At 41.2% G+C, this 16154-nt stretch overlaps 1 protein-coding gene and 1 long non-coding RNA gene across 5 annotated transcripts in view; one reads left to right on the top strand and one right to left on the bottom strand.

Annotated features, from left to right (window-relative positions):
- Positions 1 to 11520, bottom strand: part of WDR75 (WD repeat domain 75) — a 41420-nt gene extending 29900 nt beyond the window's left edge. Inside the window, exons 1-4 of one of the 2 annotated variants that reach the window (XM_061433122.1) lie at positions 11179 to 11520; positions 3946 to 4075; positions 3102 to 3167; positions 2160 to 2250 (exon numbers count right to left, since the gene is read on the bottom strand). In XM_061433122.1, the coding sequence (XP_061289106.1) occupies positions 2160 to 2250; positions 3102 to 3167; positions 3946 to 4075; positions 11179 to 11339 (448 nt within the window). In that variant the 5' untranslated portion in view covers positions 11340 to 11520. Of the gene's footprint in view, positions 1 to 2159; positions 2251 to 3101; positions 3168 to 3945; positions 4076 to 10407; positions 10577 to 11178 lie in introns of those variants that run through there. The other variant, XM_061433130.1, reaches the window with a different exon arrangement.
- Positions 10582 to 16154, top strand: part of LOC133257351 (uncharacterized) — a 100535-nt gene continuing 94962 nt past the window's right edge. For all 3 annotated transcript variants that reach the window (XR_009739513.1, XR_009739514.1, XR_009739515.1), the window contains exon 1: positions 10582 to 10978. This is a non-coding gene — a long non-coding RNA (uncharacterized LOC133257351). The remainder of the gene's footprint in view (positions 10979 to 16154) is intronic.

Raw genomic sequence — 16154 nt, forward strand, 5'->3', positions numbered from 1 at the left:
ATATTAATAGAAAGCTTCTCCAGAGAAAGCATGTGTGTTTGTTCATATAAAACCGTTTATCAGAACTCCAGAGTTCACTTGATGCCAAGATCATCATTCTAGGCTATCTGAACAAGCTGTACTCTTTATTTGAATATACAAGTTTTAACAGAAGTCTAATCTCAGAACTCATTTATGTACACAAGCATCATATGTACATTCAGAACATTTATGTACACACAAGCATCATATATGTAGAAATAGGAAACAGTTTCTTTTACTGGCACATTTTGCTTTCCAAAGTGCTGAGATGAGCTTTAAAATGGAGACAGAATATGACATACTGGTGAAATGAGCAGCCACAAGCAACAAATCATCTGAGAGCTTTCACAAATGCTATGGACTTGCCACACATACATAGGATAAATCTTTTCTGTAAACTGGCATGCTTTTCTCTTTGCATTCTGTTAAAATAGCTTCTCCTTAACAGGAAACAGTTATATTTCACTGCACTATTTCTTCCTTGTCCTCTACCAGGGAAGCCCCCTAGATTTTATAATGAATACAAAATTCTGTAACGCGTTGATCTACTATTTTTTTCTGTTTTCCAGTCTTTCTTACAGCCTTTTCAGTCATCTCGAACTTTATATGCCTAAATCCTAAACACATATTTTCTTTTCTAAAGTTAAGTCTTCCCCAACACTGCCCACTTCAACTGAGGAATCATGTGGTGAGTATGGGGAGTGGCTACCAAACCACAGTGATGAGCAAAGCCACCTAGGAAGACACAAAAAATGCTCACTCCTAGACCAAATCTCAGACCCAGTGAATCAGAGTTCAGAAACATGAATTTTTAAATAAGCATACACATTTAAGAATTAAGATAGACATTAAGATGCAGAAGGAAATGGCACCCAACTCCAGTATTCTTGCCTGGAGAATCCCATGGACAGAGGAACCTGGCGGGCTACAGTCCATGGGGTCTCAAGAGTCGGACACGACTGAGTGACTAAACAACAACAAGAGACATTAAGAATTCACATATTTATGTACAGGCAGAACCTAAATACTGAAAAGTGCTATTTTAAACAGTCACCTGATAAGGCAACAATCATTTTAAGAAATATATTGCCATTTCCAGATATTTTTTGAAATGTCCCTTAAAGATGGTTTATGGGCCACATAAGAAAACTCATAGCTTTTTATTCTTTCATGTCACATTTCTGATAGATAAAAACATTACTCCTTAACACGGTTGGTACCAAATGACTTCTAGCTAAAAGCGATTTCGCTTTCACAGTTGTGACTATTCTCAAGTTACTTAAAAGTCCATGACATTAGCAATCTGCAAACTGTTTCAACAAAAGAAACAACAACCCCCCTCCCAAATCCCAAAAATCTGACTACCAACACTCCCCAAAAAACAAACCAAAAATCCCCCCAAAACTTCCAAACCACCCCCATCATGGAAAGGATTACTTAGTTAATGAGTTGTGAGCCAATCTCACTGACCACCCAGTTACAAATTTAAAGCTGGTCTGTACTTTGAATTCTGAATACAACTCTATTTTAAGGAGGATGCACACAGGTTGCATTGGGATTCTTGAAGTCTGAGATTAGAAAAATGCTTTGGATATATTCTTCATATCAATGTTGGGGTATTAAACTTGCTAAAGGATAATTACTTGTAACTACTGAAGATATTCTAGATTTCCTAAAATGCTCTGAAACATAGCAATTTCAGTGAATAATGTTCCAATGATAACAAAAATATAAAAATAATTTAGCCACCCTCTTAGCTGCTAATAATTTGTTTTCTATACCATTTCTTCCAGATTCAAGGTCAACAAATGGGTGGTATTTGAGGATGGGTAAAATGATAGGGATGCTTAAAAATGACATTTGTTCAGTAGCAAGACACACTGTAGCTCAAAATAGCTTTAAAATTAGAGTTAGGTTGTCCATTATCACAACCATATTTTAAATAATCATTCCCTCATCAATACTTCAGAAAGTAATACAAACCCTCCCCCAAATGACTGCAATAATGATGAAACCAATTTAAACACCAGCTCCAAAAACTGACTTCAGACTAAAATGAAAATGTTAAATTTGAGACACTGTAAAAAGAAAAAAGCCACTCAAAGCTATATAAGTCAAAATAAATTAATTTACTATACCTGGTTTTTCTTTATTTATTGTAACAAAGACAGAATCCTCAGCATGGGAAAGAGTAAAAAGGGCGTGAAGTTCACACCCAACTCTGAAGGTCTGAAAGATGAAGAGCACAATATTATTTATTCCGTCCACCCCCTGCAGAAGTTTCATTAACAGGAGGGATTTTTTTAATCCATTTTGCTCACTGCTATATTGCCAACATCAGAAGAAAACTTGGCCTAGGGAGACACTCAGTATGTATTTACTAAATAACCTTTTAAGTGAATATCTCTAGATCTACCTGGTTCTTTTCCATGGGTGCACAGTATTCAATTGAATGAATATCCAATTTTAACTTGAGTAAATTCAACTTTTTTCTACCATGAACAATGTTTAATGTTTTAAGAATCATATGTACCTGGCATTATTTCAACAAGAGATTCCTAAAGGTGAGATTGCTGGAGCAAAGGTATTCGTTTTCAGTTTCATATACTGACTATATACAAAAATGTATATTTCTCTATACTTTATCACTATATATTTTCAATTTGCAATTTGTCTAAACTGACAGGGAAAAATGCTGTTGTTATCTCTTAATTTACATTTAACTATTAACAAGGTTAAGAATCTTTTCATGTTTATTGGCTATTTCTTTTTAGTGTATTACATATTCCTACTCTATACCATCGTTTTTTTCCTGTGGGGTCTAGTTTTTCCTTATTGGTTTTTGGTAATTTTGTGTATCACTGATAATATCTCTTGTAAATATGTTCTTTCACTGCTCATTTTTTGGTTAAAAAAGTTTAAAATTTTATATAGTCAAATTTATCTTTTATGATGAGTGAATTTCATGACATTTTAGGAAGGCTATCTAAAAGATGAGACCTTAGAGAAGAAACAAAACACATCTGTCTTATGTTGCCATTCCTCTTCACATAATGAAAATAGAAACTCAATCCACGTACCTTTATCAAAATGCCATCTATATAGTCCCACAGTTTAATTGTGCCATCAACGGAACAAGAATACAGCTAAAAGGGTAAAAACAGTACAAAACTGATTAAGAAAAAGAACTACAATAAGATTATCAAGTAACTTAAGTGCTGATACAGAAGGTATTGCCTATTCATTAATCTATCATTAGCTTTAAAGACGTGAAGTCACTTATACTCTTTTTGCAAAATGAAAAATCTTATCACAGCTCTTTGTGGAAATGAGACCTATCAAATTTTAATTAAAAGAAGGAAAAAAGTCAACCCTCTACTTTCAAGAGGGAGATGATAAGGTACTGAGTAATAAAAAACTCTTGAGAGCTTGTGACTATTATCCCAGAGCTCAGTTCTTTACCAGCAGAACTACTTTTATCTTGCAGGGGTATCAAAGGAATGTAGGGTAACAGTCAATTTCTACGTTTATCTCATTGTAACCAACAGTCTGTGGGCCAAACTCTGGTAACACGAGAATGCTTTAGTAACATGTTTTTATTTTGGTTTCAGTGGACCGAGTTTTACTAAGGTTACACTGAACTTCTGTGTGTGATATTATTGTGAAAACAATTTACAAGAAAGATGGTGGAGTAGGACATGCAACTCATCTCATAAACAATGTAGTTCCAGGTTGTGAACCCATTTTAATAATTTACTTTTAATTTTAATAATTAAAAATAAGTGAAAAATACCCTGAATCAGAAAATCAAAATAGATATTTCCTTGATCATCACCTAGAAAGCTTCTCAGCCAAATTCAATTTAAATTACTCTGGCAACAGTAATGCCAATATTAAAAGATTCGAGTGTGAATTGTTTAACACCTGTAGATGGTTGTTGGGATTGAGCTGGATTCCGGTCACCAGATTTCTGTGCCCTTGCAATATATGCACACATTCTTCTGTAGCTGTGCTATAAACTTTAATAAAGTCTCCAGAGACACAGAAGATATACCTGGAAATAAGAGAGAAAAACAAGATTCACTTTTCCATACAGTATAATCTGTCTATTGTCCATGAAAAATTAAAACATGCAATGGAGATTTCATTCAAAATAAAAGTTCAAGAACTGTATACTCAAATTGTGCTGCTCACACCTGTAGGGACATCTAAGACCATTTAGTTCATTAACTCTCAAAAGTAGATCAATGATGCCAAAAATCACATCTCTGACCTGTGCCAGGGGCAGAGGCTATATGGCATCATCCTGCAAAAACGGCTGACCTAACCAAGCTGCCTGCTGGCTAACGGATGCAGAGACTGTGCTATGCACTACCAGTTACTCTTCTGTGGGGTGTGGCTAACAGCAGTCTTGCCTTGTCCTCCAATACTCCATCATTCATTGCGGACACCAGTTTACAAGCACGAAGTCAAAGATTCTCTACTCAGTGAGGTCTCTCATATAGCAAAGTGTAAAGACTTTATGGCAGTTCTTTTTCTTGCTGCTAAAATGCTGATTTTGCCTTTGTTTTTCTAGATTTGTGGCTTTCTCCCATATAGCAGAGGCTACTAAATTATTAATTGTGGTTAATCTGGGGTAATATTTGACTTTTTTCATAGTAGGTATAACCATAAGACAAAGCTCAGAACTGCAAATATTCTAGTATCAAATAAAAAATGTTTGTTCTGTGCCTATTAGATCTAACACTGTACATGCCTAATATGGAGCTTCCTCATACACTATAGAAGGTAAAAACCACAGAATCCTTAGACTGGACCTCTCTCTACTCTGTGATCCCAAATCCTTTGATCTATTTTTGAATTGTGTTGAAATTCCTCATTTATCTAAATATCCATCTCCCTTATGTAGCCATAAGCTCCTGTAGGGCAGAGGCCTTACTTATATTTGATTTCCAATGTCCAATCCAGTCTGTCAAACAGAACTTGCCCAATCTTCAAAGGTTTTATAAACTATTTAAATAAAATGAACCAGTGAAAGAATTACTACCAAATAATCAAAGGGTAAATCTATGCTGACTAGGGCTGCTACTACCCTATTTTATCATTTCTAAGACACTTGAGTTTTCACACATACATCTCTGAAATCAAGATGCCTCTTCCAAGTGCTGTGACCAGAGGACACAGTTGTGTTCAACTGTTTAATAAGATCAACAAAGAACAAGCAATGAAGCAACCGAGGCCCATGGACGCCCCTGCTGGCTGGCTCCTCCTCTCCACGCCCATGAGTACCCAGGTTCTCACCATCGTCAGCCCAGACCACTCTTTTAAGGGCCCCCTTCAGTCTCCAGGTGCGGCTCTTCAATTCACTTTTCTTATTCATTTTTACAAACTTGACCATATTATGTCCTTAAATAAAGACTAAATTAAAATCCTTCAAGGTTTTTTCACTGGTTTCAGGATATGATCCAATTCCTAAGTTTGACTCCAATCTGACTAGAACTTTTTCACTTGAACAGTAGGCCAAGTGGTTCAAAATTCCAACAATCTGCCCAACCCCGCTCCCCCCCTGTATTAGCAGGTCCTTTAGGCAGTACTTCCTTGAGACGGTGGTGGGTGAGGGGGTACTGAAAACTCACCCTAGCTGATTTTGATACTCTTCTCTAGAGGAAAGTCATTTCCTCTCTCCTTGCTCCTCAGCAGAGAATAATGGGTTTAACTACCAATATTTGAATACAAACCCCTAGAGGAAACATTCCAAGCCTTTGCACATTCTGCTATCCTTGGAGAATGAGAACATTTTCTACATCTTTGACACTCAGTTAGGGTGTCTTTCTACCGGAAACCTTCTCTTGCCGCCGCTGCTAAGTCGCTTCAATCGTGTCCGACTCTGTGCGATCCCATAGATGGCAGCCCAACAGGCTCCCCCGTCCCTGGGATTCTCCAGGCAAGAACACTGGAGTGGGTTGCCATTTCCTTCTCCAATGCATGAAAGTGAAAAGTCAAAGTGAAATCGCTCAGTCTTGTCTGACTCTTCGCGAGCCTGTGGACTGCAGCCTACCAGGCTCCTCCGTCCATGGGATTTTCCAGGCAAGAGTACTGGAGTGGGGTGCCATCGCCTTCTCCAAACCTTCCTTTATTTTGTTCCAAATCGGTGCCTGTCTTAACCTGCTTCCACAGGGTGCAGGGCTCAGGTCTACTCTGGCATTTTCCACACAGTGTTATGAGAGACTTTCCCTACCAGACTATGAGCTCTTTGAGGGGAGCAATTGTGTTTACTTACTACAAATAATAATGGAAATACAGTGTGGTAGAAAAGAATGCATTTTAAAGAAGTCAAGCCCAGATGGGTTCGAATGTCAGCTTTTATCCATGTATGGGCTGAATGATGTTGGAGAAGTTACTTAATCTCTTTAAACCTCACTGTTCTCTACTCATGGGTCATTATAAGGATTATTATAAGATTTTTATAAGGGTACATTGAGACAATGTGTGCAAGTGCAAGATTTGCACAGACAGCTGACACTCAATAAATCTTCTGTAAAATGAGGATAACAATACCTAAACCATGCAGACAGGAGTGCACATAAAGCACCACCACAGTGCCTGTCACAGGGGACTCCAGTCATCTTTGTTGATAAAGTGTTGACGAAATTAATGATGTTTTCAAGCAGGAAACAGGATTTATATGAGGTTTTGAAGAATGTATGATTTAAGGGCTGGGAAAGAAAAATGATGCTGCTAAAATGCCACGATTCTGTCATTTCATTTACTATTTCAGCTTTTTTGATAAACTCTTTAAAGTAAAATACAACATTTCCTTATTCCTTTTTGTATAAGTTAGCCAACTCCTTGTAGTAGCTTTTAGATAATATTCAAGTCCTCAGCCATTTCATTATAACCCTGTTAATTTGCTAGAAAACTGGCTTTAATTATTAGCTTATATATATATACATGAAAAAAAGTTATCTCTAAATCTTGACCAAGTTCCTATTTTGAATTTCTACCTAAACACCTGCTACATTCACATTTATTTTCAAGGTACTTTAAACTCAAGAGTCCCGGTATGAACCCAACATCTTTTCCTTGTTAATCCTATTGGCTAAAGCACTCCAAAGCTCTGTCTTTTCTCTTCACCTTCAACAGTATCTTAATTTTGGCCAAAGTCATCTCTTGCTTGGATGCCTGGATTAGCCTTCGGAGCCCTGGTCTATAACCTTCTAGACTCTTCTCCCACCACTTCCCTTCACCCTATGCTGCAGATATACTGACCCCACAGCCATGATAACCCTCTACCTATTCCAATTTAAGTTGTTTGCTTTGCTTGATCTCCCTGCCTCCCAATGTATCACAGAAGGAGCAAACTCCTACTGGTTTTGCAAGATCCTACTGCTGAAGGGAAACTTTCTCACTGTGTAACTCCCTCTTCTATGCCAGCTTGTACCTTGAGTATGCTTTCCTACTCTCTTCCATCTCTCCACCATGTTTTATACAGCCTTATGCTTTTGAACTCTGGTGTTGGAGAAGACTCTTGAGAGTCCCCTGGACTGCAAGGAGATCCAACCAGTCCATCCTAAAGGAGATCAGTCCTGGGTGTTCACTGGAAGGACTGATGTTGAAGCTGAAACTCCAATACTTTGGCCACCTGATATGAAGAGTTGACTCACTGGAAAAGACTCTGATGCTGGGAAAGATTGAGGGCAGGAAGAGAAGGGGACGACGAGATGGTTGGATGGCATCACTGACTCAATGGACATGGGTTTGGGTGGACTCTGGGAGTTGGTGATGGACAGGGAGGCCTGGTGTGCTGCAGTTCATGGGGTTGCAAAGAATTGGACACAACTGAGTGACTGAACTGAACTGATACATTTTTCAGATTCATATTCTGAAACACAATCTTACGTTATCACCCCCTGCCTGAGTATACCTTATCTAGAGAACTAAAAAAATACACTCTCTTTGGACCAAACAACAACCAAGAACTGATTCTACATTTTCTTTCGAAACTAACATCCCCAGCTCTCTCCATACACCATTTCTACTAGCTAACTGTACCACAGTTCTCATGCTTATACTGTGCCCCCTATCCCAAATGTCTTCCATCTATATCCTCTAGTCAAAATACCATCCATTTGTTGTAGTTCAGTTGCTCAAGTCGTGTCCAACTCTTTGCGACCCCTTTGCCTGCAGCAAGCCAGGCTTCCCCGTGGTTCACCATCTCCCAGAGTTTGTTCCATTCCTGTCTAGCCTAAACATCACTTCCTCATCAACCTTCTCCATCCTTTTAGTCTGAAACACTGTTTCTTATGGGCTTCCAAAGACGCTTACTCCTTGGAAGGAAAGTTATGATCAACCTAGATAGCATATTCAAAAGCAGAGACGCTACTTTGCCAACAAAGGTCCGTCTAGTCAAGGCTATGGTTTTTCCTATGGTCATGTATGGATGTGCTGAGTGCCGAAGAACTGATGCTTTTGAACTGTGGTGTTGGAGAAAACTCTTGAGAGTCCTGTGGACTACAAGGAGATCCAACCAGTCCATTCTGAAGGAGATCAGCCCTGGGATTTCTTTGGAAGGAATGATGCTAAAGCTGAAACTCCAGTACTTTGGCCACCTCATGCAAAGAGTTGACTCACTGGAAAAGACTCTGATGCTGGGAGGGACTGGGGGCAGGAGGAGAAGGGGACGACAGAGGATGAGACGGCTGGACGGCATCACTGACTCGATGGACGTGAGTCTGAGTGAACTCCAGGAGTTGGTGATGGACAGGGAGGTCTGGCATGCTGCGATTCACGGGGTCGCAAAGAGTCGGACACGACTGAGCGACTGAACTGAACTGAAAGTGCAACTGTATGAAACATGTTACTGGTTATCTTCTTTTCCTCATTAGGTTTGAAATTCTTGAAGGTAGGATCAATCCTGGAATTATCTTAGTTTTTGAAATATCAGTTTGTTACTAACACATAGCTGGTAAACACTTAAAAATTAACTGCACAACTAAGGAAGTGAAAAACATTAGATCCCAATATAACGAATAACTTGTAGAAATAGTACACTGGAGGAAGAAACTGGATATAAGTCCAAAGTGGCAGAACTTTGGCAATCTCTTGAAGCCTCAGTTTCCTCCTGACTCACAAGTTGAGTATCAACAAAGCCCTTTGTATTGTAAAGACCAAAAGATTTTTTTTTTTTTTGCCTCTAAGGCAATTTACAGAAGTTTCTTTAAGTCATGCATGCATTCAATCACTATTGCCATACACCCATAAGATATTGTGGCAATATAAACTTTCGAAAGATACTACCTCTGCTTTTCCAAGACAGAAAGGGTGTTTGATAAGTGTCTATCCCTGAGTGACTGGAAACCTTTTTATATTGTATCATTTCTAAATGATGTTCACAATATAGCAATGATGGTAAGAGCTGACATACACTGAGCCATTCAACGACAAGCATTGTTTGACATGTTCTATATATACTTTGGCCACCTCATGTGAAGAGCCATTGGAAAAGATCTTAATGCTGGGCAAGACTGAGGGCAGGAAGAGAGGCGGGGTGACAATGGATGAGATGGCTGGATGGTATCATCGACTCAAACGACATGAGTTTGAGCAAATTCCGGGAGACAGTGAAAGACAGGGAAGCCTTGGTGTGCTGCAGTCCATGGAGCCGCAAAGGGTCGGACACGACTGAAGGACTGAACAATATGTATTAAGGTATTTCATCCTTTTATAACAACCCTATGAAATGAACTACTAAATATCATTCCCGGTTATAGATGAGGCAACTGAAGCGAAGATTAAGAACCTCGCGAAAAGCACACAATAAATGAACCGGGCTTAGTTACGCTTCCAGCTACACTGAACTCCTGAGCAAGGCCATCAGGGCTTACGCATATATTTATCTCACACAGAATCTAGTATCAGTTTTTACAGAGAGCTCCAAAAAGGCTATCAAAACGCATTTTTTTAGGTGATAGGGAAGTGCAAAGAAATCGGAACCTGCAGTAATCCAAGTCACGATTCGGTCCGAAAGAAGGCTGTTTACTCCTGGTTTTCCAAGAGTAGCGGCGTACACATCTGTGCCTGAACTATGTTCCAGCCTCTCCAATGCAGAGCCTATTCTAGACACAAGGGTCAGCCCGGGGGCCCCCTAAACCTATCTGCAGGTCCAGGGAGCCGGGAAGCGAGCGCGCCCCAGCCTGCGGTGCCTCTGGATTAAGGGGCTTCCGACTCCTCTTGCAGCACCCGGACCCCGGCTCCCTCCCGCGCGCGCCGCTTCCTCGAGCCAGAAGCGCCGGCTGGCCGGTCCAGACGCGCCCGGCAGTTCTCGCCCCCCACCACCCGTGGACTCACGCCCCTCAGCCGGGCCGGCAATTACCCATGGCCTCATACTTAGAATCCGCAGAGAACACCGCTCTCCTGAAGTTCAACTCGCTGCCGCCACAACGAACCACGCGGATGCCCTCTTCCTCCACCATCTTCGCGCACGCGCAAGGACTCTCTACCGCCGGGCCAGCCACCAGCTTCCTCAACGGAAGCCGGTGGGTAGGGAGTCTGTCCCGGCCCACAGGCCGCCAAGAGGGGGCATTCTAGGACTCAGTCTCTATGGTAGGTTTCTATGGTAAGACCCAGCGCCTGTGCGGCCATCTTTGGCTTGGGCAAGTAACATTGAAAAGTGAAAAGTGAAAGTGAAGTCGCTCAGTCGTGTCCGACTCTTTGCGACCCCGTTGACTGTAGCCTACCAGGTTCCTCAGTCCATGGGATTTTCCAGGCAAGAGTACTGGAGTGGGTTGCCATTTCCTTCTCCAGGGGATCTTCCCGACCCACATTAGGACATGTGTAAAAGGTAAATGAGTTTGAATAAACTCCGGGAGTTGGTGATGGACAGGGATGCCTGGCGTGCTGCGATTCATGGGGTCGCAAAGAGTCGGACACGACTGAGCGACTGAACTGAACTGAAAAGGTAAAAGCGAAACAGAGACATAGACACAATGTATTTATATTAGATTCCTCTAAACTGTTGTTTATTATAGATACATTTCTCTCCTGCTTTGTTAACCCTTCTCTATAGTTTCTTCCGCCGGAAGAGAAAGGAGGCCCAAAGTGTCAAGTGACCTCCAGTCTTTCCCCAAACTCTTCCAGTCTTTTTTGCCTTTCTCTTACCTCTGATTTGGGCGCTGCAAGATGACGCCAGCGTTTCGAGCCAACGGCTTGCTTGGTTGCGCAAATTGAGTTCTTGGGTGGAAACGTAGCGTTCTGTATTTTGCACAGCTGTTAGGACCTCTCGTTAGTCGTCCCGTAGTCGTCTTCCTCTGAGCATACATTCCTACAGAACCCTTATAGCTTCATGAGCCTGGCTTTTTCCTTTGGACACCTGGCTCCTACCCCATCTCTCCCACGTTCATTAAATCTTCTCGGCTTTACCCTGGCTAAGGGCTTTAGCCTGCCCCCTGGTTGCTGCTGTTTCGCTCGAGTTTCTGTGGTTTTAGCTTCCCCAGTTAGTCAACCGAATCCCTGAACTCTGAGAATGTTTATGCCTCTCATCTCCATTCCCTTTTGTAAGCTTATATGTTACATATTCGTGGTCCCTATATATTAGGGGGTGCTTCTCTTCGTTGTTTCATTCATTCAATAAACATTTACCAATCTCCTCTGTAATTCTCTTAGGTGTAAAGAGCCACAGACAGCATAACTATAACAGGAACAGGAACAGAAACTGCGTTGATTCTGTAGAAAATTACCACATCCCTCCAGTCTTTGTGGAGGCAAATAATTATTGAGAGCCTTCTATATGTGAGACACAATTCAAGACAGATGTGATCCCTGTCCTGTTACCTTCGATGGGAGAAAGGCAAAAATCTTTAACAAACAAAACGATCACAGATTGTATACTGAAAATAAAATAGGAATATAAGAGAGAGAATAGTTTTCTCTGAGGAGGTTTAGGATTGACCTGATGAATATGTGTTAAGGTTGTATAGTTTGAAAGGTAATAGTTTAACAATTCAATGGTAATACAAATTTGGTATAAAACCAGTGCAGAAATAGAATGGTCCCTCTTGATCCTATTCTCTGTTGCAGAAAGGGGGACCCCTTCCAGGGTTTGAATGGGGGCTCTTGTCTAACACTCGGAAATGAATTGTCTGAGGAGACACACATGCTGATAAAGTGGAGGCTTTATTGGGAGGAGGCACCCAGGTGGAGAGCAGTAGGTAAGGGAAACTGGGAGGACTGTTCTGTCACATGGCTGATGGTTTTCTCTGTCCAATCATTCTGAGTAGGGTCCTTCCTGTTGGCGCATGTATTGCTCAGCCAAGATGGATGCAAGTGAGAAGGATTCTGGGAGGTTAGAGGACGCGTGACATCTCCTTTTTCCCTTTCCTTAACTCTTCCACTTGGTGGCTTATCAGTTCCATGTTCCTCAACAGGACCTTCTGTCATAAAATAAGGCATGGAAGTAGTTACTATGGTGCTTGGCTGGAGTGGGCAGTTTCAGTCAGTTTCCCCTAATATCTCCACCATGAAAAGTTTGGTGTATGTGCTTCTTGATATTTTTATAAGCATACATAGATCAGATCAGATCAGATCAGTTTCTCAGTTGTGTCCGACTCTTTGCGACCCCATGAATTGCAGCACGCCAGGCCTCCCTGTCCATCACCAACTCCCGGAGTTCACTCAGACTCACATCCATCGAGTCAGTGATGCCATCCAGCCATCTCATCCTCTGTCGTCCCCTTCTCCTCTTGCCCCCAATCCCTCCCAGCATCAGAGTCTTTTCCAATGACTCAACTCTTTGCATGAGGTGGCCAAAGTACTGGAGTTTCAGCTTTAGCATCATTCCTTCCAAAGAAATCCCAGGGCTGATCTCCTTCCGAATGGACTGGTTGGATCTCCTTGCAGTCCAAGGGACTCTCAAGAGTCTTCTCCAACACCACAGTTTAAAAGCATCAATTCTTTGGCGCTCAGCCTTCTTCACAGTCCAACTCTCACATCCATACATGACCACAGGAAAAACCATAGCCTTGACTAGACGGACCTTTGTTGGCAAAGTAATTTCTCTGCTTTTGAATATGCTATCTAGGTTGGTCATAACTTTCCTTCCAAGGAGTAAGCGTCTTTTAATCTCATGGCTGCAGTCACCATCTGCAGTGATTTTGGAGCCCAGAAAAATAAAGTCTGACACTGTTTCCACTGTTGCCCCATCTATTTACCATGAAGTGATGGGACCGGATGCCATGATCTTCGTTTCCTGAATGTTGAGCTTTAAGCCAACTTTTTCACTCTCCACTTTAACTTTCATCAAGAGGCTTTTTAGTTCCTCTTCACTTTCTGCCATAAGGGTGGTGTCATCTGCATATCTGAGGTTATCAATATTTCTCCCGGCAATCTTGATTCCAGCTTGTGTTTCTTCCAGTCCAGCGTTTCTCATGATGTACTCTGCATATAAGTTAAATAAACAGGGTGACAATATACAGCCTTGACGTACTCCTTTTCCTATTTGGAACCAGTCTGTTGTTCCATGTCCAGTTCTAACTGTTGCTTCCTGACCTGCATACAAATTTCTCAAGAGGCAGGTTAGGTGGTCTGGTATTCCCAATCTCTTTCAGAATTGTCCACAGTTTATTGTGATCCACACAGTCAAAGGCCTTGGCATAGTCAATAAAGCAGAAGTAGATGTTTTTCTGGAACTCTCTTGCTTTTTCGATGATCCAGCGGATGTTGGCAATTTGATCTCTGGTTCCTCTGCCTTTTCTAAAACCAGCTTGAACATCAGGAAGTTCACGGTTCACATATTGCTGAAGCCTGGCTTGGAGAATTTTGAACATTACTTTACTAGCGTGTGAGATGAGTGCAATTGTGCGGTAATTTGAGCATTCTTTGGCATTGCCTTTCTTTGGGGTTGGAATAAAAACTGACCTTTTCCAGTCCTGTGGCCACAGCTGAGTTTTCCAAATTTGCTGGTATATTGAGTGCAGCACTTTCACAGCATCATCTTTTAGGATTTGAAATAGGTCAACTGGAATTCCATCACCTCCACTAGCTTTGTTCTTAGTGATGCTTCCTAAGGCCCACTTGACTTCACATTCCAGGATGTCTGGCTCTAGGTCAGTGATCACACCATCGTGATTATCTGGGTCATGAAGATCTTTTTTGCACAATTCTCCTGTGTGTTCTTGCCATCTCTTCTTACTATCTTCTGCTTCTGTTAGGTCCATACCATTTCTATCCTTTACTGAGCTCATCTTTGCATGAAATGTTCCTTTGGTATCTCTGATTTTCTTGAAGAGATCTCTAGTCTTTCCCATTCTGTTGTTTTCCTCTATTTCTTTGCATTGATCACTGAGGCAGGCTTTCTTATCTCTCCTTGCTATTCTTTGGAACTCTGCATTCAGATGCTTATGTCTTTCCTTTTCTCCTTTGCTTTTGGTTTCTCTTCTTTTCACAGCTATTTGTAAGGCCTCCTCAGACAGCCATTTTGCTTTTTTGCATTTCTTTTCCATGGGGATGGTCTTGATCCCTGTCTCCTGTACAATGTCACGAACCTCAGTCCATAGTTCATCAGGCACTCTATCTAGTTTCCTTAATTAAAAATAATCTAATCTGACTATCTGCCCTCTTTGTTGCAAACTTCTATGTAAGCTGACTCCTTCCTCTGCCTCCTCGGAGCAGTTTCTTAGGCTACTTGAAATTCTGTCTCCCAGGCTTGAAGTACTAACAATTGCCACCAAATAAACATACAGCTCTCAACTTTTAGGTTGTGTGTGTGTGTTTTCAGTTGAGAAAGCTAAAAGAATTTCACGATTTAATGAGGACTGTGCACAGATTTGCAGATACCACTCTAATGGCAGAAAGTGAAGAGGAACTAAGGAGACTCCTGATGAGGGTGAAAGGAGAGTGAAAAACCTGGTTTAAATCTTCAAAAAAATGAATATCACCCCACCTGGTCCCATCACTTCATGGCAAATAGATGGGGAAACAGTGGAAACAGAGGCAGATTTTATTATCTTGGGCTCCAAAATCACTTCAGTTTGTGACTGCAGCCATGAGATTCAAAGATGCTTGCTCCTTGGAAGAAAAACTGGCAAAACTAGACACCATATTAAAAAGCAGAAACATCACTTTGCCAACAAAGGTCTATACAGTCAAAGCAATGGCTTTTCCAGTAGTTACGTATGGATGTGAGAGTTGGACCATAAAAAAGGCTGAGTGCCAAAGAATTGATGCTTTTGAATTGTGGTGTTGGAGAAGACTCTTGAGAGTCCCTTGGACTGCAAGGAGATCAAACCAGTAAATCCTAAAGAAAATCAGTCCTGAATATTCATTGGAAGGACTGATGCTGGAGCTGAAAATCTTAATACTTTGTCCACCTGATGTGAAGAGCCAAGTCATTGGAAAAGACCCTAATGCTGGGAAAGATTGAAAGCAGGAGGAGAAGTGGGTGACAGAGGATGAGATGATTGGATGGCATCACTGACTCAGTGGACATGAGCTTGAGCAAAATCCAGGAGATAGTGAAGGAAAGGGAAGCCTGGTGTGCTGCAATCCATGGGGTTACAAAGAGTCAGACATGACTTAGTGACTAAACAAGTGCAAAATAAGCCATTAAGTAGAGTCTCAAGTCCTACCCACATAAAAATCAACTTATACAAAACACTATACTTTTAAGTACTTAGACTTAATAAATATTTTATGCTAGTTATATCCCTAAGGGTATTCTAGCTATTCATTACAAGCTTTTACTAAATTTGCCTTACTATATATAAAGGTGTAATTCGCTACACATGGGCTTCCATCGTGGCTCAGCAGTAAAGAACCCACTTGCCAATGCAGGAGATGTGAGTTTGATCCCTGGGTTGGGAAGATCCCCTGAAGAAGGAAATGGCAACCTACTCCAGTATTCTTGCCTGGAAAATCCCATGGACAGAGGAACCTGGCAGGTTACAGTCTATGGGGTCACAAAAGAATAACTTTGCGGCTAAACAACAGCAACTACAGCAACAGAATGACCAGTCACTGACTCTGCTGAGGGCCTGATTTCATGAATCTTTTTTTGGAGCTTCTCTGACCTTAGTCCTTTTCATGTCTATTTGGTTTTGTGTTTATAAGAATTTAGTACACTACTGTGGACACATACACGC

Source organism: Bos javanicus, chromosome 2 (genome assembly GCF_032452875.1).
Source record: "Bos javanicus breed banteng chromosome 2, ARS-OSU_banteng_1.0, whole genome shotgun sequence".
Taxonomy (NCBI): domain Eukaryota; kingdom Metazoa; phylum Chordata; class Mammalia; order Artiodactyla; family Bovidae; genus Bos; species Bos javanicus.